General features: G+C 41.3%; 1 protein-coding gene and 1 pseudogene across 2 annotated transcripts in view; one reads left to right on the top strand and one right to left on the bottom strand.

Moving 5' to 3' along the window:
* LOC138978907 (heparanase-like) overlaps nucleotides 1-5,650 on the bottom strand; it is a 36,857-nt pseudogene extending 31,207 nt beyond the window's left edge.
* A 281-nt stretch (nucleotides 5,651-5,931) lies between these two features.
* Nucleotides 5,932-26,230, top strand: part of LOC138978908 (pleckstrin homology domain-containing family M member 1-like) — a 36,476-nt gene continuing 16,177 nt past the window's right edge. For both annotated transcript variants that reach the window (XM_070351723.1, XM_070351724.1), the window contains exons 1-11: nucleotides 5,932-6,002; nucleotides 8,945-9,068; nucleotides 11,466-11,544; nucleotides 12,484-12,534; nucleotides 13,032-13,127; nucleotides 13,492-13,571; nucleotides 13,941-14,011; nucleotides 14,825-14,950; nucleotides 15,496-16,623; nucleotides 23,018-23,176; nucleotides 25,280-25,437. In XM_070351723.1, coding sequence (XP_070207824.1) covers nucleotides 5,987-6,002; nucleotides 8,945-9,068; nucleotides 11,466-11,544; nucleotides 12,484-12,534; nucleotides 13,032-13,127; nucleotides 13,492-13,571; nucleotides 13,941-14,011; nucleotides 14,825-14,950; nucleotides 15,496-16,623; nucleotides 23,018-23,176; nucleotides 25,280-25,437 — 2,088 coding nt within the window. In that variant the 5' untranslated portion in view covers nucleotides 5,932-5,986. The remainder of the gene's footprint in view (nucleotides 6,003-8,944; nucleotides 9,069-11,465; nucleotides 11,545-12,483; nucleotides 12,535-13,031; nucleotides 13,128-13,491; nucleotides 13,572-13,940; nucleotides 14,012-14,824; nucleotides 14,951-15,495; nucleotides 16,624-23,017; nucleotides 23,177-25,279; nucleotides 25,438-26,230) is intronic.

The raw sequence follows: 26,230 nt of genomic DNA on the forward strand, positions 1-26,230 counted from the left end.
CCCATTGCAAAAAAAAGAACAGTGGGGTTGGGAAGTAAACAAAAACTCGAAAAATACTCAATAGAAGGAAAGTTCGTCTGTTGGAATATCGCGTCGCGGATTGCGTTCAGTGTCTTTTGTATTCACTTGATTCGCACGACCAATTTTCAGTCTTTCAACCGAGAGAGAGAGAGAGATATAGAGAGAGAGCGAGAGATGAAGAGAGAGAGATAGTGTGGTGTAGTGTGGTGTGGTGTGGTGTGGTGTGTGAATGTGGTGTGGTGTGGTGTGGTGTGGTGTGTGAATGTGGTGTGATGTGGTGTGGTGTGGTGTGGTGTGTGAATGTGGTGTGGTGTGGTGTGGTGTGGTGTGGTGTGGTGTGGTGTGGTGTGGTGTGGTGTGGTGTGTGAATGTGGTGTGTGCACATTTGAGACAGAAATAAAATTGCAGTTGGTTTGTAATAATGAAAGTAGATAATCCAAAGAAAGACTTATAACACACAAACCATTTCCAAGCTCAAAAGCAGCAATCTTGTAATTCTTGCTAGCAGAATACTGCAGAAGCTGTCGAGCGTTGGCCGGGTTCCACGAGCCGTCAGCATTCCGTTGGAGCGCATTGAGATCCATGATGAAATCCCAGCCGACAGCTTGCAGAAACTTGTTCAGTATGTCCCACTGATCCGCTAATACCACGACGATACAAAAGATGAACTTGAGACAACACAGATAGACTGCAACTAAAACCAAACTTCTGTAAACTTACCTCATCAATGATTGCGCTGTGTGGTTTGTAAACCAGCACTTCCAGAAAACATAAAATAACTTAAGTTAATAGACGAATTACAGAAATAACTTTGTCAAGTTTTTATGGGCTAGGGAGAGTTGCTTTTCCTTGGAAAAAAAAGAGCGCAAACAAACCCACATGACAAAATACGCCAATCACTTATTCACTTTCGAGCGGCATGTCTTATACGTGCTCGTTGACAACGTGCGCAGAAATACGCCACACCCTAGTGAATGGCATAACATGTCACCCAGGTTTATATGACATCTTTTTTTTTTCCCAAGCAAAAGCAAGGGAACTCACTCTTTCACAACCCATACAAACCTGACAGAGTTATTTCCAAACATTGTCTATTCAGAATGTTATTACGTAAAATTTCATGCACTGAATATTGATGTAGAATTGGAGACAACTGCTTCGCTCATTTCTTCTTCTTCTGCGTTCGATGTTTCGCTCAGAACCCCGGCCCTTTATAAGACACCCGATTTAAGACTTCTTCTCTTTCTTTCTTTATTTGGTGTTTAACGTCGTTTTCAACCACGAAGGTTATATCGCGACGGGGAAAGGGGGGGGAGATGGGATAGAGCCACTTGTTAATTGTTTCTTGTTCACAAAAGCACTCATCAAAAAATTGCTCCAGGGGCTTGCAACGTAGTACAATATATGACCTTACTGGGAGAATGCAAGTTTCCAGTACAAAGGACTTAACATTTCTTACATACTGCTTGACTAAAATCTTTACAAACATTGACTATATTCTATACAAGAAACACTTAACAAGGGTAAAAGGAGAAAGAGAATCCGTTAGTCGCCTCTTACGACATGCTGGGGAGCATCGGGTAAATTCTTCCCCCTAACCCGCGGGGGTTTTTCTCCTTTTCAAGACCTTGGTTTTTAAGATTTTGTGTTCATAACCTCTGTCAATTGACCTCCATTTTAAAGGTGGTCGTCTACATTTTTGCTTTTTTTCAATAATCTTATGGTTAGATTTCGATACAAAATTATGTCAAATGATGAATGAACCATGGGAAAAAAAGTTATAGAAAAAAATATATGTAAAAAACGATTTTATTTTTGGGTAGCGTGACTCACTATGCTTATAGCCACGCCCAAACAAGTGCAGCAACAATTTGACACTGGAGCGCTGTCCACGCTTTTTTTTAAACGCACGAAATGCACGGGATTTGAGAGGAGTTTTGCGCTTGGCATTTTCCAAATAAGGATATATATCCTACTATGAGTACTACGCTGGAATACTACAATGAATTTTCAAACGGCTACACTGGCTTCGTCTTACCTGATCGAAAGGGGGTGTATTGTTGATATTTGTAGATAATAGACTCTGCATTTTAATGGTCAAATGGCGATTTTGGTATAAAAATGTAGACAAGGACCTCCTCGCTTTTAAGACCTGATTTTTTCAGATTTTCAGTTGAAGGTCTTAAAAGGGGGGTTTCACTGTATTACAATGGAGTTATCTTCCCCACACAAAAATATGGACAATGTCAACATAATCTAAATAAAACTTGCTTCCCTGCAGACATCTTTATTCAAATCACAGAAGACAGAAAAAGATGTCCTATTAATTTAGGATATCAATTACCTGACATGTAAAACTGTGTTGTAAAATTGCTGCAGTATACTTGACCTCCCTGCAGGTTCTCTCCCTTGTGACCTTTCTGATTGGTGGGGTCAAAGGTCATATAGTCGGCTGCACTTCCTCCCAGTCGAAAGTATGATGGGGATAAAGCTCTGGCCATGTTTTGAACCTTGGTGGAACTGAAAAAAAAATAATACAGATCATTAAATTCATTTACTCTGAAGATTTGCAAAGAAATATGTTTATGACCAAAAAAAGAACATTCAAAATGAAACAGAACAGAATGCGTCTTGAATACCTTGTCAGGTTGATGTGCTTAGGCTGAATACATTTTTCATATTTCTAATTTTTATAAAAAAAATTTGTAGAAAAATATTATTCAATGCAATGAAATGCAAAGCAAAATACACATGATTCAAGCTACATTAAAGCATAAAATGTTGCACCTGTCACTAGCCGTCACCTGTCACTAGCTGTCACCTGTCACTAGCTGTCATGCACTAGCTGTATCTTATATTGTCAAACTTGTCTATAATGACCGCCCTAGGGATCCAAAAGTTCATTGTTGTTATAGACAGATTGTAGGCATGGAAAGGAAACATATAGGTTCTGCCATACAAAGCTTAAATTCCTCTAAAAAAAAAAAAGACGGCCCAGATGGGCACATCCAAGCCTATAGTGGACATGAAGTTGGCCTAAATCTGTGTGGAAGATTCGGAATTCTAATCCAGGCTATGCCTGGTGGGTTAAGATTGGAGATTTTTCCGATCTCCCAGGTTAATTTTTTGGCCGATCTGCTAGTGCCTAATTATACGCCTCTTCGTGTATACACTCAACCAATGTCTATGAACACGTAAAAGCCCGACCATGCCTTCAAGTGTAGTAAGTGGGAGTTACAGCCCACACATGTGGAGGAAGTTGACTGACCAATGGGCAAAAAGCTTATAAATTCATTACATGAACTATCACTTGAATTAGCGTTTGATCATACATGCCATGCCAGACATACACACAAAAAGAAGAAGCGTTTGCATAAAAATTAATTCCCACGAAAGTGGCGTATGGTTGCCTAAATAGCGGGGTAAAAATGGTCATACGCATAAAAGCCGTGGGAGTTTCAGCCCATGAACGAAACAAACAAACATAAAAATTAATGAGCACATGCGCTATTAAAGTTACACCTTATTCTTAACAATACTTAAAACGCACCCAAAACCAAAGGAATTCCAGTTGTATCTGATCTGCTGAGAGTCGATGGTGACTCCGACAAAATGTGAACCAATCCTATTCACCGCTTGTTGAAGATTCACCGTCACTGTCGCCATCTCTGCTGCAGAGTTGTCCTCCTTGACAGGAGTTCTGTCCCCTTGTGCAGAGTTTACAGAAAAGTGGACAACATCCTTTGTGGCGGAACACAGCGCCAGGTGAAGTAGAATCATTGTGAGTTGAAGAAACATGACTGCCTTTCTTCTGTATAAAAAGAAAGTGGAAAATGTCAAACAATAAATAAAAAGAATATAAATAACCAAAATAAAAGCAAAAAAATGCAAAAGCAAGACAAAATGGAAAATATTCATAAGCAGCCACAGAGCAGCTATAAGGTAAAGGCGGACAGATCAAAAGAGAGACAGAGAAATTTAACAGACGAAGTACAAACAGACAGACTCTTCAAACCATCATAACTTAATAACCACCACAACATAATATCAGATATAAGAAATGAACATAACAAATATTTTCAAACTGGGCAACACCTTGTTTAACACAGCATGCACACAAATCAACACAAAACAATCCAACCAACTAGTATTGTTGAATGTTTTAAGATTTCTATTTAAAGTAAAAATTACTGGACCTGTATAGTTCTGCTGACACTGCAAATGTAAGCTTACTGAGTCTAACACATATCACATCTGACGGACTGAGCTATAGATATGTGAAATAAGGCCCACATAAAAGAAATACGGTTACTTTTTTTTAAAGAGGCATCCCATCTGATAAGAATATTATTGATACTCCTATTTTAGATGAAAATCTGTAACTGATCTCTGATAAACCTATGTTATACTATAGTTTCTGACCAAGCCAAAACACTTGTGATAATTGACATACTTTGTGACTTGACCCATATACAATTAAGGGCCTTGATAACCAAAATAGTTGCTGTCATGAAGCCAAGGTGACAATAACATATATATGTATGTTTTAAGTAGTAATTAAATGATTCCATGCTTAATTAATTAAAAATAATGCTAATTACATGAATGTTTCAAACAACTCGACAAAACACTCAGGTGAATGCAAATGTTGCATGCCTGTGTACAGAGAAACCCTCCTTTGGTGCGAAAAGCGAAAAAAAACTTTAGGGTCGGCGCTTAAAAATAGGGTCGGTCGGGTTACCGGAAACAGACATATTTTTCTTTTTGGCCTTATCTGATTGTCTGTTCATAAACTCTGTAAATGTATCTCCATTTTAAGACCCCAGAGATAAAAGTGAGGCTCCACAGTAAACTGAATATCAATATCTTAGTAGTTGCTCTATTTACTTGATTAGATATATGCGCCTGTCCGAATATCAACTGACTGTGTGACTGACCTAGATACAAAATATCAATGTAAACTATATACTGTACAGTCAGCACGGTAATCAGACACTAGGAGACATGCATTAAAGAAAGTGGTATGCGAGGACGTTCAGTAGATCTACTTTAACTATTCTGCGTGCGACATTGACTGACTTCGGACATTGACTGACTTCATGTTTTGTATTAATACGTGACACTGAAACTCAGATAAAAAAATTGTGATAATGATGTCTAAGAGTCAGGATTTGAAGCAACAAAAACGTAAGTATTCCATTTCTGTTTAAAAACCTCTTCAAAATGTGAAAATGATCACATGTTAACCTTTATACGTAACATTTACGATGTATTTTTCGGTTTTAGAAGGGTGTGTGTGTGTGTGTGTGTGTGTGTGAAATCGCTGTTGTTGAGGAAATCTGATCACAGGCGGAAGGTATCGTCCACTGGACTACTACTATCACAGAAAGTAGTCTCTCTGTGGTAGTACTATTAGACTAATTAGTAGTAGTCCAGTGGACGATACCTTCCGCCTGTGATCTGATCCGTGTTACTTTTCCTTCTCTCTCATACTTTCTGTTTACTCTGCGAATATTACAAATAACGATTCTGCAAGCAGATTCAAGTAATGTTGAAGTTCAGTATAACCCTTTCTACCTTGTTTTATAAAGGACGCTTGATAACTCGTCTCCCCTCCTGTTCTTGTTTGTTTTTGTTACATTAATCGCCACGTGATTGTATGCTCACGTGATACCTATAAATAGAAAGAACTGCTAGTGCATACTTTCGGATTTGTAGGAACCTGAAAATAATCATACTCAAATAATACCAAAAGAAAAATTGGAAATACCTGAACGTTCATATCTGTTTTTTTAATGTCTACTATTCTTTTGTTTTTTATCCAAGGTTCTAGCATTAATTCTGGAAACTAAAATTGCTCATGCTTTTACGAAAACATTGCAAACACAGACTAGCTCAGTAAACGTCACAGCTGCAGAGTTCGTGCGTTGTTTTGTTTTGTGCCGATGAGAAAAAAACAGCAACAATGTTCAGAAAGAAAGGTAAACGGACGATCCCTGGTATGTTCTAGGTCATGGTTTTACTTGGTTAGTAACTTACACATGCGCTGGTGTTTCGGGTTCGGACGATTGAGAGCCATTTTCCTGGGGAAATTAAGCGCACCAACCGATTTGAGGATAGTTCAGTACATTATTGAGTAATAGTTGCCCTGTAAGCTCACTATTTTGAAGAAGAAGAAGAATGCATTACGCTGGTTTGTGATTGTGTTTCACAGTTCATGTTGATTGTTGTACTAAATGTACTCAAAGAAACCACGTGGTCAGAGAGTAGTGATGGGAATCGGGATTGTTACGTATTGTAAAGTAGGTCATTCACCCGCATACCGCGTGGTACGCATGCTTTTGTTTGGTTGCGGTCTGACCACAGGCGGAGGTATCGTCCACTGGACTACTACTATCACAGAAAGTCTTTGTCTGTCAGTAGTCTTTCTGTGATAGTAGTAGTCCAGTGGACGATACCTCCGCCTGTGGTCTGACTAAAGACTTCGCGACCATGCACATTGCACGACCGTGCCCGACTTCCAACAAGAGCACTGCATACACAAGAAATATATATAGATGTTACACTAGTTTCTCATGTTGTACCAAGTTTTAAGTCATAAAAGTCAAAAATAAGGGAGTTATGATGCATTTTCGTAGAGCGAAGTGAAGCATCAGAATTCTGCTGTCCGACCATATGTTTGCATTGTTTTTAGACCCGCACTCTCGACCTCTAATTATAAAGCATGTACATGTAATATTTTAAATATCTAGTTTCTTCACAACATTGTCTGACTTTGTACCAACTTTTAAATCTTAGGAATAAGAAATAAGGGAGATATAGCTCAGTTGGTAGCGCGCTGGATTTGTATTCAGTTGGCCGCTGTCAGCGTGAGTTCGATCCCATGTTCGGCGGAAATTTATTTCAGAGTCAACTTTGTGTGCAGACTCTCTTCGGTGTCCGAACTCCCCCCCGTGTACACTACATTGGGTGTGCACGTTAAAGATCCCACGATTGACAAAAGGGTCTTTCCTGGCAAAATTGCTTTGGCACAGTTAATAATTGTCTACCTATACCCGTGTGACTTGGAATAATAGGCCGTGAAAGGTAAATATGCGCCGAAATGGCTGCAATTACTGGCCGTATAAAATTTCATCTCACACGGCATCACTGCTGAGCGCCTAGAACTGTACCCACGGAATATGCGCGATATAAGCCTCATTGATTGATTGATGATTCATTTTCCAAGAGCTATCAAACGAAAAAGAAAGCCTCGGATTTTTGCCTTTGAAAATGCATCATAACTGCCTTATATTTGATTTCTATAACTTTAAAGTTGATTCAAAGTCAGAAAATGTTGTAAAGATCTTCATACAAATAAAGTAACTCAATAATAATTTTTTCTTTGTCCAGCAGAATTTTGACGGTGTTACTGTTAGTGTTTAGTGCACTTTTAACATCAGACAATGTTTTCCATGATGGTGCAACTCTGTTGACTAAAATCAATAAAAATGTTGTCCCTATTAGTATTAATATTATTCCTTGTTGCATTAGTGGTAGACTTCTTGAAGAGTGACTCAACTTTGTCATTATCAATACCCTGAAACATGTTATAAAGACTGTATCATTCTATCAAGTCACCTCTGAGCCTTCTCGATTTAAGAGTCGGGAGATTGCGTGCACGCAGTCTTTCAACATATGTCATGTTTTTTTTAAAGCTTTTACCAGTTTTGTGGCTCTCCTTTGCATCCTTTCAATGGCTGCTGATTGACGCTTCAGATATGGATGCCAGATGACGTTGGCATATTTTAGGTGTGGTCTAACCAGTGCTTTGTACAATTTTGTAAACTTGTCATTATCAAGATAGGAAAATTTTCTCTTTATTATGCCAAGCATTTTATTCGCTTTATTAATTATGTTTTGAATATGTTTGTCAGAACCCACTGATTGTGATAATGGTTTGCTTATGTAAACTCATTAGTTACAAAGGTCATCACGGAACCACACAGTACATTATCAGCAGATCTATGCCATACAGTTAGTGAGAAGAATACGTAAATGACGAGCATGAATCATAATCTATATATATGCCAACATTATGTTGCTGATCCTCATCATTCAGATTAACATTCTATTTCTATAAGCCTTTTCCATATCTGAGCAGCTCTCGTGAGATATCCGTGAGACATGCTCTTTGTTATGCTTTGAACGTCTCGAGAACTTCGAACCTCGGCTTTTGCAGCTCGCACGATATCGCTGTACCACATGTTTTGCTATGCTCTGAAGTTTGCGAGAGCTTATGAGAGTTATGTTATATATGAAGTCTTATAAGTTATATCACGCGCGTATCTCCAGACTCGGACTCTAGGCGCAGGGATCTATTTATGCCGTGTGAGATGGAATTTTTTACACAATACATCACGCATTCACATCGACCAGCAGATCGCAGCCATTTCGGCGCATATTTAACTTTTCACGGCCTATTATTCCAAGTCACACGGGTATTTTGGTGGACATTTTTTATCTATGCCTATACAATTTTGTCAGGAAAGACCCTTTTGTCAATCGTGGGATCTTTAACGTGCACACCCCAATGTAGTGTACACGAAGGGACCTCGGTTTTTCGTCTCATCCGAAAGACTAGCACTTGAACCCACCACCTAGGTTAGGAAAGGGGGGAGAAAATTGCTAACGCCCTGACCCAGGGTCGAACTCGCAACCTCTCGCTTCCGCAAGTGTGTTACCACTCGGCCACCCACACATTTTTTAGAGTTTAGAATAACGATAGGGTCTATTGCCAGTATTGGTTTATTGATACATGTACAGTATGTATTAACTCATTGCTGCTCGCTCTCTCTTGACGGTATAGAAAAACAGATGAAACTGCATACACCAACTGCTTCAAAATGATTTTGTTTTATTGGTTGATTAATTTTGTTTTCAGCTTATGAAAATGTCAGCGAGGGTCTGATTCACAAGGAGGAGAGAGATCGACTGACACATCACTTTCACCGTAGCCTTAAGTGTTTGCAGCAGAAAGAACACATCGATGGAGCCACCATTTTCAGGTAACTCCATTATTTTGATTCTTGATGTTTTAATAAACCTATTTTGCTGCAGTGTAGTTAAGTGTTAATTGTACTTGGAAGGCATAAGTTATTGACTTATGCCAACCAAACAAAGCTTATCGTGGAAAAGTTTGTTATAATTATACTCCTTCTTTTCTGTTAGTGTTAGTAGTATTTATTTTATTATGGCCTAAAAGTATGGCAGGTGTGAACAATAGTCAATACCCACTCTTTGTCTGTCTACCTGAATACAGTCTGCCTCAAGCTCCCTCTGTCTGTCTGTCCATCTATTTATGTCTTTCTCTCCCTGTCCAACCTTCAATTTTAGATAAAGAAATACAGGTGAGTGTTCACACCTGGCGATATATTTGTTGATCTGGGTTTAATGCTATTAGTTACTAAAGAATACATTGCCCGAATGGCTCAGCCAGGCTCATTTTGTTGTTCTAAACCATAGTCCTCTTGGTTAAGCAGTATTCATTATTATCAGGCATTGTTAGCATAGTCACCCTTATCACCTGCAGTATCCCCATACCGTTTATTAGCCATGGAGAGGGATTGTTGACAGTCAAACTAGGTCAGGTTGAACTTGTAGAGGTGCTGTTGCATCATTAAGTTATCTCCCCCCTGACTAAGGGCAGATAAGAGAGCTGGTGTCATAAACCACTACAGTAGAATCTCCCTTTCAGGGCCTCAAAGATTAGAGAAAATAAGGCCTGAAAAGGGAGGGCGTTTTAAAATGAGGGTTAACATTCATAGATGCTTTTAACAGGTGTGGTCTTAAAGTTTAAGAAAAAAGAGGGGGGGGGGAGTCTTAACACTTTCTACCCCAGCTATGTTGACCAAGATTTTTTTTTAGCCGTGACCAGCTGTGCTGCAGCAGGTCACTCCGAATTGTAGAAACTGTGTATCAACACGATGGAATGCAGGCGCTAGATCGACGTTACAGGAAGCGACTGAAGTTACTGTGTGTAAGAATATATCTGTACCAGGTCAGATAGAGCCATATGAGTGGGTACGGATATATCCGTACCTGGGAGACAGTGAGTTAAAAGAGGGTTCCACTTTACTACTTAGACTTCTTCTTCTGCGTTCGTGGGCTGAAACTCCCACGTACACTCGCGTTTTTTGCACGAGTGAAATTTTACGTGTATGACCGTTTTTTACCCCGCCATTTAGGCAGCCATACGCCGTTTTCGGAGGAAGCATGCTGGGTATTTTCTTGTTTCTATAATCCACCGAACTCTGACATGGATTACAGGATCTTTTTCGTGCGCACTTGGTCTTGTGCTTGCGTGTACACACGGGGGTGTTCGGACACCGAGGAGAGTCTGCACACAAAGTTGACTCTGAGAAATAAATCTCTCGCCGAACGTGGGGACGAACTCACGCTGACAGCGGCCAACTGGATACAAATCCAACGCGCTGCCGACTGAGCTACATCCCCGCCCCACTACTTAGACTAAGTTAGAGACACTTCTGGTATTGTTGGGGCTAATATTTAAATTTTCAACAACTAAGTATTCAAGGGAAAAAAAATATCAAGGAAGAAAGAAATGTGAAATCAAATGACCCATTGAATGTTAAATCTTAAAAGTGAAAATCAATTCATGTGGACCATGCCTCCTGTACTCCATACCAAAATAAAAGAAAAGTTTCAGCATCAGCAGAAGTTAGTGTAGCATCAAGCAAGAACTTTAATGCTGCTAAAACTAATATTAATAGTGTTTCCTTATTCCTTTCATGTAATGATATTTAGATTTCCTGCATAACAATTTACATTAACAATAACATCATGCTTAGTTTCCTTGTTATATATTTTTTGAACTTGTACTTCAGTTGTACATATTGATATCTATTGTCTGGTTAATGCAGACCATATCATAACTCTCATTGTGTATAGAATGTTTACATTTACATTTTTTGTTACATGTTAGATGTTTTATACTTCGTAACATTGTAATCTGCACCATGTTCCACACAAGAATCTCTTGTTGAAGATACAGTCTAATCTGCCCTAGTGACCACCTATCGATGCTGTGCACCTGCCCACAACGACCACACCAAAAGATCCCTGACATTGTTTTTGTTTTAATTTATAAATAAATCATCTTTTAATAGCAACCACCTGTTCCTTGGGTGGTCATTATTGATAGGTTTGACTGTGCAGACCTTCAACAATCTGAGAATACAGGTCTCGCAGGGGGGGGGGGGGGGGCAGTCTTAAAATGGAGGTAAATTTTCAGAGTCTAGAACAGAACATCTGAGAAAAAAGGGTCTTAAAAAGAAGGAATTCGTAAAGTGGGGGGGGGGGGGGGGGATGTCATTAAAAGGGGGTTCCACTGTAATAAAGTTGTCTATGTCGTTATCTACATGCTTCTCTTTTGATGTTGACAGTAACGAGGCCTCCAACAACCTGTGCAATGTACTGGAGGCAGTGTTTCTTCATGGAGCAAAGGATAATGTGGTTGCCAAGGTAGCATTGCATTCTCAATTAATTTGTTACCACCTTTTGAATGTTAGTAACCACCGTCCAACAATGCCCACTCCACATAACTTTTTCTTCTATGCAATTAATATTTTTATAGTGGCCACCACGATAACAACCAGTTTAGGGTGGTAACATTAGACAGGTTTAGCTGTACCATCATACTTTATACCGGTTGGCCTAGTGGTAAGGCGTCCGCCCCGGGAGGTCGTGGGTTCGAACCCCGGCCGGGTCATACCTAAGACTTTAAAATTGGCAATCTAGTGGCTGCTCCGCCTGGCGTCTGGCATTATGGGGTTAGTGCTAGGACTGGTTGGTCCGGTGTCAGAATAATGTGACTGGGTGAGACATGAAGCCTGTGCTGCGACTTCTGTCTTGTGTGTGGCGCACATTATATGTCAAACTCAAAGCAGCACCACCCTGATATGGCCCTTCGTGGTCGGCTGGGCGTTAAGTAAACAAAGAAAAAATCATACTTTATGATTATGTAAGTGTATAGATTTTATACCTGTGTACTCTATGATTATGTTAAATGTACAGGTTTAACCAGTGATGGCGCTAGTACTTCTTCAAACCGGTACGCAAACTTTTATGATGCAAACAGTCCTGAAAAAAAGGGTAGGCTGGTCATTGGAACCAGTAAGAGTCCAACGCAGACTACTGGTTTTGTTGTTGTACCAGCCAAAAACCCGGTAGGCTGGTCATTGGAACCAGTAAGAGTCCAACGCAGACTACTGGTTTTGTTGTTTTACCAGCCAAAAACCCGGTAGTTCAAAAATCAACCGGTAGGTCATACCGGCAGCCATTTTTGTTCCGGTATTTTCTCATTTCAACCGGTAAAATACCGATAATTACCGGTTAACGCCAATACTGTTTAGCTACACATATAGTGATGTATAGCGTTCTGTTTTCTTTGTTGTGATTCAGCTGGTGTCCTACGCACAAGGAATTCAAGGAACCAACAATGAAGTGAAGACGGTGAGTGGCTTTCTGTTTCAGTATTCATTTCAGTGTTGGTGTTGTTGGTGTCACAATATGAATAAAATAGATATCTTGCGAGTGAATGCAGTGATTGTGTAGATAGTGGGGTCAGCAGGGGGCCTGGCTATTATTAACACAAGTGGGACAAGTGATATGTTCAATGAATAGGGTTTTCTGTAAAGCAGGCCTATTTACACAAGTAGTAGAGTTATTTCCCTTGGCAACAAGTACTTGTGTTCATATCTTCATGTCATATCAGCATATTTTTGGATTCAGAAAATCAAACATTAGTTTTTGTGTGAGTATGCATGTTACAGTGTGAGTGCATGCGTGTGTTTGTGTATCTCTCTCTCTCTCTCTCTCTCTCTCTCTCTCTCTCTCTCTCTCTCTCTCTCTCTCTCTCTCTCTCTCTCTCTCTCTCTCTCTCTCTCTCTCTCTCTCTGTGCATTTTTATACAATACTACATACAGTGTGTTTTACCACTTCTTGTGCAGAATTTCTGGAACGTTGTGAAGAAGTTCACACATCAGGATGTCATAATACAGCTGAAGCAACTCTCACAGATCACGTCAGAGATTGGATATTGTCGTGTGAGTATTATGTGTGTGGGAGTGTATATGTGTGTGTGTTTTTAAATAGAAGTTGCACAATCATGTGTTGTAATATTTTTTCATTTGCAAATATCTTATTATCTGTGATAATAGGCTGACATTATGTTAGGTGTTTATTTCAGAAACTGAGAATACCTATTTCAAAACTCATTAGTTATAAGGTTCAGCAATTACACGCACTGTGAAAGGAAGGACAGTCTGGTTCTTGGGAAGAGAACAAGACACATGTTTTTAAAGAACAGATTACTGGTTCAGAACAGGTTATTGTACGTTTCTGATAGGGTATGGACAGCATGTTATGGCTAATGGCAAGACTAATATTTTGATTGATTGATATTTGCAGGCGTGGGTGAGACTGGCAATCAACGACGGACTGATGGCGTCCTACCTGGCCTCCATGACGGCAGACATGAAAGCTTTGAGGTCAGTTTGGCTTCTTCCTTTATGGCCTGCAGCGAGAAGAATTCATTCTTGATCAAAAGGTTGAAAGGGGCGGGGTGGGGGTTTTGGGAAAGTCTGGAAGAGGAGGTTTAACAGAAACAACACTTCATCCATCCTCAGCAAGAAATTACAACGAAGCTTAATCCCAAATCATCCCAGGCTGGTTGAAATGTGTTGGACATGTTGATTACTGAAGTGGCCTGGCCTGCAATTTTGAACAGATGGCTATGCCCAAAATGATGGCATACTAGCATAATAATGCAGGACTCTATTTCATTGTCAAGCGCACATGTTGCTTAATATTTTCACGTTTGTGTTTACAAGTTATGAGTTGAGATCTTGTTTGTCCAGGACTTTTTATCACACCTGGGCTTACCTGCTGGACTATGAACAGCCCGAAATTTTGCGGAACCACCTAACAGGTAAGTGATATTCTGAGCATATTCTTTGACACTGTAAACGTGAAAATGAGTACAACGCAATATTTCTAATCTTGTCAGATTATTTTAATCAGGTCATTGCTTCAGCCAGTCTAAAAAGCAGCTACCATTTAAATAATCAATCACATTAATCTGACAATGTGTGGATGTTTCTGGAATCGTATGGATTATACATTACTTTTAAAGCTGCGTTTCGTTATAGTATTAAATGTAAATGGTGCATTCTATTTTTACAAGGTGTGAACAGGCTTTTTCTTTTGTTTTCTTTGCTGAATACCAAACAGCACCACCAAGAAGAAATCTTCAAATGACCTAGTTCAAATGTATACTGTGACTGTGAGTTGTCCACAACAGACAGGCTCTTAACTTGATTTGAATTCACCTGAGAAACTTCTTGTTTCTGTTGCTGTTAACACCTGCCTTGTTATGATTGTTAGCCCTGTGCCCGCTTGGATCACCCAGGGTTCACCCAGGGTTTGGCAAGGGTTTATTTCCCAGAGTCAACATTTTGCCACCTCTCCTCTGTGTCCAAACACGCCTGTGCTTATTGTGCTCACACGCACACGATAAAGATCCCAAGTTGACAGCAGAAAGTCTCAGGGCTGGCAAACGCAATCACATTCATCCAGGGAAAAAAGAAGACTTGGGTAGCGCCTTACTGTGTGGCAACTCATTTTCCAAATGTAGAAAGCAGCCCGAATTTCCATGAAGGTTAACTTATCTTGTCTTATGTTGTCTTATCTGTTCTCATCTTATTCACTCAGCAGCGAGAATAATTTGGCATTTTGGTTGCAGGCTTGATGAATCTTCACTTCAACCTGTCGAGCAACTCCAACATCCTGAACAAGTGGAGCAGCACCACGCTCGAGTTTGCCGGTCTGCTGTTGGAGACTCAGGCCCTCAACCCGGTCATCAGACCAGGTACAGTGGTAACCACCCCACCCCCTCCATCCCCCCTTTCATGCAACTCGAGCATCCCGAATAAATGATCAGTACCTGATGAAGTTTGCTAGACTGTTGATTGAGACTCAGGCCCTTCCCCCTGTCATCAGACCGGGTACCGTGGTAACCACCCCACCCCCCGCCATCCCCCCTTGCATGCAACTCAAGCATCACCTGGTGGAGTTTGCCTGTCTGCTGCTGGAGACTCAGGCCTCCCCCCCTCATCATCAGAACAGGTAAAGTGGACCCCCCCCCCCCCCCCACCGACCGTCCCAATATATAAAAGGGGGCTTCCACTGCATTTGTATGCATGAACCCTGTGTAGTGAAATCAAACAGAACGTGTTGGGCCTGTGAAGAGATGAAAATTACAAATTCTATGACCAAATCTACAATTATTTTGGCATAGCTTTGTGGATCTAATGAGGACGTTTTGTTGGTGCAATATATTATTTTTCAACTGAGCCTTAGACTTAACGTTGAATTAGCCTTGTTTATTCACAGTGTGATGTCTCCTCTTTACAGGCACACCCTCGCCACCTTCATCACGACGAGAATCCGTTGATTCCCTCACCTCCATGGACTCCATCGGAGGCACCAACTCTTCAATCACCACCACCACCACCATCAACACCACCACCACCTTCCTCATCCCTCCAGCACACACGGCCCATGTGTACACCATCAACACCCCGCCCAACACACCGGCCGGGTCTCTGCCGTTCAACAACCATCACGACATGGAAGCCTTGAAGAAACTTGCGGGAGTGTTCCGGTCATCGTCAAACAGCTCGACGTCGTCCAGCGCAGCATCTTGTCCAGATCCGTCGGAGCCTTGCCGTACTTTGGACGGTCGTCACAGCGGTCGCTCGAGTGGAAGCGGCAGCCCTACGGAAAAGAGAAGAATCTCCCGCTGCAAAAGCCCTGGGCATCGCTCTCGCAGTAAGAGCCCCAGACGGGACTCCCTCGTTCAAAATCTCAGACCTGACTCGAAAAACAACAGCCTTCAAACTGACTCCCAAAGAAAAAGACTGCATGACAGACTAGATGCCTACACTCCACAAACTGACTCCCAAACTGACTCCCAAAGGAAAAGTTTGTACAACAGGCCTGACTCTGATAGCAGAATCTCCGACAGCAGGCCTAACTCTATGATTTTCCTGACGCGACAGGACCGACAGTTTGACGAGCAGATGAAGCTCAAATCCATCCTGGCGCGTTTGGATCAAAAAGAACAGGAGCGCTCGGAGAGGGAAGACCAGGAATCACTCCAGGAAGATGAGCGTAGGAAGCAGGAGCTATACGCCAAGATAGCGCGAGGGAGAGAAGACAAGAGGGAGCACGAGAAACGGGAACTCGCAGAAGCTGAAGAGAAGTTTAGACAGTCTTGGGAGAAGAGGGGTTCTAAAAGTGCGGAAAAAATGGCAGAAAAGGTTAGAGAACGCTGTGAAGACAATTCCTTTAGAAAGGAGACGACAGAAGCTCAAGTGAGAAAGGGTGAAGAAACTCTACAGAAGCGGAGGGAATCAGCGGAGAAGGAAAACTTGTCAGGAATGGAGGGCGAGAGGCAAAAATCTCAAGGTCGCGACAGCCAAAGTTCCCCAGGTGAACTGCTGGTGGAGAGGCTTCAAGAGGCCATGGATACATGTGATGGTAAGTCTATCTTTAATGCTGATCAGTTGTAATGTCTTTACAGTGGAACCTGCCTTTTAACTTGACCCTACATTTTTCAGATTTTCTCTTCAAATCCTCTGTAAATTTACCTCTTTTATTTATCTCGCTCGTTTTTAAGACATCATTGACTCGCATGCGAAGCAAAAGTGAGTCTATGTACTCACCCGAGTCGTCCGTCCGTCCGTCCGGACGTCCGTCCGGAAAACTTTAACGTTGGATATTTCTTGGACACTATTCAGTCTATCTGTACCAAATTTGGCAAGATGGTGTATGATGACAAGGCCCAAAAAAACATACATAGCATCTTGACCTTGCTTCAAGGTCAAGGTCGCAGGGGCCATTAATGTTGTCTAAAAAACAGCTATTTTTCACATTTTTCCCATTTTCTCTGAAGTTTTTGAGATTGAATACCTCACCTATATATGATATATAGGGCAAAGTAAGCCCCATCTTTTGATACCAGTTTGGTTTACCTTGCTTCAAGGTCAAGGTCACAGGAGCTCTTCAAAGTTGGATTGTATACATATTTTGAAGTGACCTTGACCCTGAACTATGGAAGATAACTGTTTCAAACTTAAAAATTATGTGGGGCACATGTTATGCTTTCATCATGAGACACATTTGGTCACATATGATCAAGGTCAAGGTCACTTTGACCCTTATGAAATGTGACCAAAATAAGGTAGTGAACCACTAAAAGTGACCATATCTCATGGTAGAAAGAGCCAATAAGCACCATTGTACTTCCTATGTCTTGAATTAACAGCTTTGTGTTGCATGACCTTGGATGACCTTGATCTTGGGTCAAGGTCACATGTATTTTGGTAGGAAAAATGTGTAAAGCAGTTCTTAGTGTATGATGTCATTGCTAGGTTTAGTTATTTGTAAAGGTCAAGGTCAAGCATGTGAGTCGTACGGGCTTTGCCCTTCTTGTCTCTTTTAAGTTTTGGAGGTCTCAAAAGTTTACTGTTTATGTTGTATGTGTATGGGTTCAGTGGCATGGTGGTAAGATGTCGGCCTCCTAATCGGGAGGTCGTGAGTTCGAATCCCGGTCGCTGCCGTCTGGTGGGTTAAGAGTGGAGATTTTTCCGATCTTCCAGGTCAACTTATGTGCAGACCTGCTTAGTGACTTAACCCCCTTCATATGTACACGCAAGCACAAGACCGAGTGCGCACGGAAAAGATCCTGTAATCCAAGTCAGAGTTCGGTGGGTTATAGAAACACGAAAATACCCAGCATGCCTCACCCGAAATCGGCGTAGGCTGCCAGAATGGCGGGGTAAAAACGGTCATACACGTAAAAATCCACTTGTGCTAAGAATATGAGTGAACGTGGGAGTCTAAGCCCATGAACGAAGAAGAAGAAAAAGAAGTATGTTTCTTCACTGTCTCTACATTCAGTGACATGAATGAGATTCTCATAATTATGATGTCAGCAGAAAATAAAACTTTCAAGAAAAGTTAATCATTTTGATGCTTGGTCAGTCAGGTTACAGCTCTTCTTGTCTGTTTTGGACGTAGATAAGTTTGATGCTTGGTCAGTCAGGTTACAACTCTTCTTGTCTGTTTTGGACGTAGATAAGTTTGATGTCTTGGTCAGTCAGGTTACAGCTCTTCTTGTCTGTTTTGGACGTAGATAAGTTTGATGCTTGGTCAGTCAGTATCTGTTTTGGACGTAGATAAGTTTGATGCTTGGTCAGTCAGGTTACAGCTCTTCTTGTCTAGTCTGTTTTGGACGTAGATAAGTTTGATGCTTGGTCAGTCAGGTTACAGCTCTTCTTGTCTGTTTTGGACGTAGATAAGTTTGATGCTTGGTCAGTCAGGTTACAGCTCTTCTTGTCTGTTTTGGACGTAGATAAGTTTGATGTCTTGGTCAGTCAGGTTACAGCTCTTCTTGTCTGTTTTGGACGTAGATAAGTTTGATGCTTGGTCAGTCAGTGTCTGTTTTGGACGTAGATAAGTTTGATGCTTGGTCAGTCAGGTTACAGCTCTTCTTGTCTAGTCTGTTTTGGACGTAGATAAGTTTGATGCTTGGTCAGTCAGGTTACAGCTCTTCTTGTCTGTTTTGGACGTAGATAAGTTTGATGCTTGGTCAGTCAGGTTACAGCTCTTCTTGTCTGTTTTGGACATAGATAAGTTTGATGTCTTGGTCAGTCAGGTTACAGCTCTTCTTGTCTGTTTTGGACGTAGATAAGTTTGATGCTTGGTCAGTCAGTGTCTGTTTTGGACGTAGATAAGTTTGATGCTTGGTCAGTCAGGTTACAGCTCTTCTTGTCTAGTCTGTTTTGGACGTAGATAAGTTTGATGCTTGGTCAGTCAGGTTACAGCTCTTCTTGTCTGTTTTGGACGTAGATAAGTTTGATGCTTGGTCAGTCAGGTTACAGCTCTTCTTGTCTGTTTTGGACGTAGATAAGTTTGAAAATGGATATCATGTTTGCGTGGTTTATCTTACCCCTGAGCCATCGTGAACCCGTGTGATCCAGTTTCCCTTTTTCACAATGCAGTCGTCAGTTTGTAATTTGAATGGGGCTCGCTGTGAGCTTCAATAGCACGTTATGTACCTCTGACTTTTCACGAAAAAAACGAATGTGATTCATAAGAACTCTAGCGATGGCTTTTGACTGCCTATAAACCGCCGTCTGCTACGAAAATCACGACCTTGCGTGACCCTGCTTTCGGGCTTTTCAAACTTTCAAAACTTCGAATTGTACTGATCTTGTCTTGATGAAAAAAGAATTCTTTTATGATTTAAGAATGTTTGTGTAACAAGCTGAGAATTTATTATTTAGATTTTAAAAGTTAGGTCTAGCGCCAAAACGCACCACGGTCCGAATCATTCTGATAATCATCGCTCCACGGCTATCGCCAGTTGAAGGGAAGTAACTCATTTTTGACCTGAGTTCAGGATGGGTCCGATTGAGATGGAGACAATCCGAAAAATTATTTCTTTGAAAATTGCTTGCTCTTTACGTAGGGCACCTAGGATGTTCTCGTTCGGTGAGTGTTCAAATGGAAGGGTGTTTGTACTGTGTGTAAAAGCCTGACAGTATCTGTGATGGTTTACGAGAGGCTTACTGTCCGGGCGTGATTTCCGGTATCATAACAGCCGTCCAGCACCAAAACGAGGCGCCATTGTTGTAGCAGCCCAAGTCCACGAAAATAAATTCTTTGAAAATTTCTCACGCTCGACAGAAAGCAGCCAGGATGTTCCCGTTCGGTGAGCGTTCAAATGGAAGTATGCTTGTACTGTATGTAGACGCTCGGGGAGCTCTGTGATGGTTTACGGGAGGCTTACTGTGCCTTTAATATGATGCTTAGAAGTCGGGACATTTTGTCAGATTTTGGCGCAGCTCCAGCCAGCCCCTTTATAGACGAGTAACAAACAGGGCTCTCAGGCCGATTTTAATGCACAGTCGGTACTCCCGAGCAAATTTGGTTTCATTTGACAGACAAATGCATATAGTCTCTGAAACAACCTTTCTTAGTACCCAAAAGTGGCAGCAGCTATACGCAATTTTAAGGCAAAGTAGCTCAGTTATTTTGAAAAATGCACTTCAGAAAAAAACACTTTGTTGCAAAAAACGGCAATATCAGCTTAACCGCAGGCAGCAGAGTAGATATTTCTGAGTGAACTATCAAGTAGTTGGAAGGTGTTAAACAGCAAGTGAAAAGATTGTTTGCGTGCACCACATAGGAGCACCAGGAGGCCTTGCATTTAAGAAATTGTGTTACGTCACGTCATTTTCACTTTTCTGGATAATGTCAAATCTTCTTAAAGACGTTCTGTTATCCTCAAAGCAATCAAATACATATCAGAGAAAAGTGCATTCATCGGGCTTTTAGTTGCAAGTACCTTTGATGAGATAGCTTATAAACACTAAGTGTGACAGTTAATTTCCGAAGAACAAACCCAACATTTTTTTTCCGTCAAAGTTGTGTCATTAAAGCCTTTTAAGAGGCACTATTACAGGCAAGGGTGGAGTGTATTGGATCTAACATGTACGTTAATACATAGAAAAATGCCTGCTCTAAGCATAGGTGCAAAAGTGATAAAGATACCTGTGGCTGTGAAGAAATGTATGCGCGAGACGATAACTTTGTAATGAGACTTATTCAGAACAATAACGCCTTTAATTGCGTATCCTTACATTTTCAGGCATTTTACTTGCCGTGTTACACGCGAATTCCCAACAGAAGTCAGACTTTCGAACATACAATCTACGTAGGCAAGCATGATACGTCATGACATCTTATGATTCCTAGCATATTGACGTAATGCTAAACATCCGGTTATCTCGAGTTTTCTCCGTAATACATGTCCGTGGGTTTTTCAATGTTCGGTTATTTCCGTGGCTTCATGCGGAAAGGGAACCGTCGTCTGCAATCAACGACATGGACCATTGCTGGCAAAAGCATGATTTTAACACAGAATTTAATGTCAGAATAGCTATATAAACGCGGCTATTGTGTTTTCATCGTAGCAATAGGGTCCGATATTTAGACTCCCAGCCGACATGTCTTGGTTCTGAATTCCTATTATGCGACTGATCTTTTACTGAAGTGGGCCAATTTGGTCGAAGCTTATTAGATGGGTTTACCGACAGTTATATGATCCGGGGATACAAATGGTAGAGATAGTCAAGTGGCAAGTCGTAAAACAACCAGTCGGTCAGATCAGTCAAGGTGTGATTTTTGCAATTTTCTCTTATCGCTGTTTTTCTCAGCTCGCATCACCTTGACAAAGTCTGGCAACCAAGTGTTAGGGGAAAAGTCATAAAAAGTTACATCATTAGGGGAAAAGTCGTAAAAAGTTACATCATTAGGAGAAAAGTCGTAAAAAGTTACATCATATGGGGGAAAGTCGTAAAAAGTTACATCATTAGGGGAAAAGTCGTAAAAAGTTACATCATTAGGAGAAAAGTCGTAAAAAGTTACATCATATGGGGGAAAGTCGTAAAAAGTTACATCATATGCATCGGGCTGACTGTGGGAAAGAATCAAAAACTGAGAATGGGATCCTTATGAGAGATGACAGGCCGGAGAGGGTGTCATACATTTTGGAAATAAAAAAAAAAGCTTGGAAAACCTTTGTTCCCTTCAGGCTTGTTTGGTGAGTTTGAAAGATGAATGAATAATCTTACACCCCCATTCCACACAACCGTTGTAGGTTCCGTTCCCGTACCGACCAAGGAACGGTGCGGGCACGGGAGGGATCCGCAATGGAACGTAAATGATTGTTAACGGAACTGCTTTGATCGGTAAGGACGGTTGAGTTTGGGCTGCATGTTCAAAAGTTTAGCCGTTCCCCTCCTGATCAGAATGAACGGTAATGGAACCTTAACCCATCGGTAACAGAACGCTTGGATCGTTAAAGGAACTTAAAACAACGGTAACGCAACGGTAGCGATGCGTTGAGGTCCCGTTCCTGTACCGACCAAGGACGGCTGCCACTATGGTCAGACCCTGCTCAATGATACCAAAACCGGCCGTTTGCGCAGCGTTCCATTGTTGTGGCAGCCGTCCTTGGTCGGTACGGGAACAGGACTTAGAACGGTTGTGTGGAATGGGGGTGTTACGTTTCAAAAAAGATGGTCTTGATTGATGTAGTAGTTTGTGCCTACGGCGTTGTGGACGTGTGAAAATACCCTTAACTAGCGAATCAACAAAGCTGGTCCCTAATGGACGAAGTCTGTGGGACAGGAAGAAATCATCACCCGTGAAGTCACACACCCGATTTTGCCCGAGGGAAATATTCAGACGGTGCTCAATTCGATCGGCGAGTCAAAGGGCATTTTCACACTTCCACAACGCGGTAGGCACAAACTACTACATCAGTCAAGACCATCTTTTTGGAAACGTAAGATTATTCATTCGTCTTTCAAACAAGCCAAACAAGCCTGAAGGCAACAAAGGTTTTCCAAGCTTTTCTTTATTTCCTAAGTGTATGACACCTCCCCTTTGGTTAACCGGGATCGGCTGGGTGACTGAAAGCGGCTCGGCCAGTAGAGGATTTGGCGTAGCTACTAATAGGAATGAGATCATGTGAGAGCCAACGCGGGAATCATCCATTGACCGCATGGTTGTCGTCTTGTGAAGACGTGTGGTGCACTTTTCTTTCTGGTCTTTTTCCCTGACTCTCACTCGGGCGTATGTTGATACAGGAACGTAACTGATGGCTTCACTGTTTGATTGGTTAATAGTCCTCCTGCAAGGTAAGAAGAGTTTGTGCTCAATGACAATGTCAATCGTTTGTTTATTTTATTTATTAAGGAGATTTCTATAGCGCATAACTAAAAGCACTATGAATGCAACGCTGCTTCACGGACACACATGAATACAGTCAGATTTTGCCAACGCTGTATTCTACTTGCAGGCAACAAAGATAAGGCCTCTGCACAACCCCAAAGGGAGGAGGAGAGAGAGGAGGGTGAAACGGAGATGTGGTCACAGCGGGGGTCAAGCTACGGCAACAGTCTGACTGCTATGGACGGCTGGACCACTGCTTCCCCCATCCACAGACACGCCGCCTTGGGTATTCTTTGTCATTCTGTCTGCATTTAGATCTCAGGTGTTCATGGGTTGATTGAGCTGAAATGTGGTGTGTAGCTTGGAAGTTGAATTCACAACCTTGGGTATTCACTGCATGCTGGGCAGAGGTGCACGACGAAGTTACCAACCACCGGGTGAAAGCCAGCCGCGGTGTTGGATTGGGTGACATTGACTTTGGTGTGATTTCAGCCAATCAGACCCCGCGGTTTGTTCTCTCCCGTTTGGGTGACACCCACTTTCACTTGTGCACCCCAGCCATCGTGTCCTTTTTTACACTCCCGTAAATTGTGGGTGTATACCAAGGTTTCTCTCTGTCTGTCTATCTGTGTGTTAGTTTGTTTCTTTGTCATTCTGTCTGCACTTAGATCTTTGGTGTTCATGGGTTGATTGAGCTGAAATGGGGTGTGTAGCTTGGAAGTAGAATACACAACCTTGGGTATTCACGGGACACTGCATGCTGGTGGACGTACATTCTGGGGTGTAAAGCTTTCCCTCTGTCGGTGTGTTTCATTGTTTGTTTGTTTGGACGTGTACAGCTTTCTCTCTGTGTGTTTGTTTGTTTGTCCTTCTGTCCGCACTTAGATCTCTCGTGTTCATTGGTTGATTGAGTTGAAATGTGGTGTGTAGCTTGGAAGTTGTGTACACACTGTCGTAGAAAAAAATATAGGTTCCTACCTTAAGTGAAAGACGAGATACATGTTTGAGCTTTACACCTCAACACAAAGCCAAATTGGACGATGTTAAGTTTTCATGCTCAGGACGTACTTTTGAACCAAACAATTTGAAGAATATGCAGTAAGCATTTCAATATTCCATAACACAAACAGTTAGTTTCACATGATTTGTCTGAAAAGTTCTGTTTATCTCCCCTGGTGTGCCAGCTGAGAAGATGGCTGACTTTCAAAGAGTGGCATTATAAGAGTTCAAACCTGTGGTAATTGTTGAGTTGTTTTATCTTCGTTCAGTAAAAAACCTTCAAGACCTCAACAATCTAAGACAAGTCGCGTAAGGCGAAAATACAACATTTAGTCAAGTAGCTGTCGAACTCACAGAATGAAACTGAACGCAACGCAACGCAGCAAGACCGTATACTCGTAGCACCGTCACTCCACCGCCCGTGGCAAAGGCAGTGCCAGTGGAATTGACAAGAAGAGCGGGGTATTCGTTGCGCTGAGCAGGATAGCACGCTTTTCTGTACCTCTCTTCGTTTTAACTTTCTGAGCGTGTTTTTAATCCAAACATATCATATCTATATGTTTTTGGAATCAGGAACCGACAAGGAATAAGATAAAAGTGTTTTTAAATTGATTTCGAAAAAAAAATTTTGATAATAATTTTTATATATTTAATTTTCAGAGCTTGTTGTTAATCCAAATATAACATATTTATATGCTTTTGGAATCAGCAAATGATGGAGAATAAGATGAACGTAAATTTGGATCGTTTTATAAAAAAAATATTTTATTTACAATTTTCAGATTTTTAATGACCAAAGTCATTAATTAATTTTTAAGCCACCAAGCTGAAATGCAATACCGAAGTCCGGGCTTCGTCGAAGATTACTTGACCAAAATTTCAACCAATTTGGTTGAAAAATGAGAGCGTGACAGTGCCGCCTCAACTTTCACGAAAAGCCGGATATGACGTCATAAAAGACATTTATCAAAAAAATGAAAAAAACGTGTGAGGATATCATACCCAGGAACTCTCATGTCAAATTTCATAAAGATCGGTCCAGTTGTTTAGTCTGAATCGCTCTACACACATGTCACACACAGACAGACAGACACACACACACGCACATACACCACGACCCTCGTCTCGATTCCCCCCTCTACGTTAAAACATTTAGTCAAAATTTGACTAAATGTAAAAATTAGGTCTGAAAAGGATGGGAGTCTTAAGATTGAGGTCAATTGACACAGGTTGTCAACACAAAATATACAAAAATCTTTAAAATGAGGAAGTCTTAAATTGGGGGGGGGGGGGGGGGGGGGTCAGGAAAGGAGGGGCTTCCACTTCCAGTGTATACAAATGTAAAAACCTGAACTCTTTTCACATGTTCACTTCTACTTTTCACTTTCAGAGCAGAGCTATGAAACGCTGCTGAGGGGATACCACGCAGAACAGGCCGACAGCACTCGTATCGTCAGCGTGCAGGAGGTCTTACACAATCTGCCCCAGTTGTCCTCCCATACCTCCGGCAGGGAGAAACGCAGTGAACCGTTTGAAGCTGTCGATGTGGTGAGCGATTCTGTGGTTTTTAGTTTTAGATTTTGTAAGTTTATGTGCTTTTTTTCAACACAACCGAGGAGAAACAACAAACCTAAGTTTTGAAGCATGGTTTTGTGTAACTTGATTAGTGGGGTGAGAGACAGAGACAAGACAAGACAAAATCTTTATTATCGAGGGTAATAGATAAGCAAGAATATTGCTTTTTTACATCCAGCCCTCGCCCTAATATAGGGTCAACAAGAACAGAAAACAATATAATCAAATAACTATCACATCAAACTTATAATACATTATATATATATACAGATATACATTTGTCATGCTGCATTTTAAGTACAATTTCCAATAATAAATATGTCAATTTTTAACATATCTTAATTTAGATCTGCATATTATTATAATTTAGTTTAACATGCACATACATTTTAAATGAATTGTTGAACCATTCAGCACATGTTTAGTTGCATTATGTGCGACATATAATTTTTTTTGAAGCTGTCTGTGTTTGTTTTATGCTTAAGAAAAATAGGAAGTGAGTTCCATAGGACCGCACCTGAATATAGAAGGCTTGATTTGAAAAGGTCAATACGTGAGAGAGAGACAGAGAGAGAGAGACAGAGAGAGAGAGACAGAGAGAGAGAGAGAGAGAGAGAGAATAGCTTAAATGGATCAAGAATCAGTGGAAACAAATATTTCACCTTCAATCATTCAGTGACACTTTTGTGAAAAAATTCTCACCTCTGCCACCCCCACCCCCCCCCCCCCCCCCCCCCCCCCCCCACCCCCCACTCATATATTGTTA

The sequence above is a fragment of the Littorina saxatilis genome, linkage group LG10 (assembly GCF_037325665.1).
Source record: "Littorina saxatilis isolate snail1 linkage group LG10, US_GU_Lsax_2.0, whole genome shotgun sequence".
Taxonomy (NCBI): Eukaryota; Metazoa; Mollusca; class Gastropoda; order Littorinimorpha; family Littorinidae; genus Littorina; species Littorina saxatilis.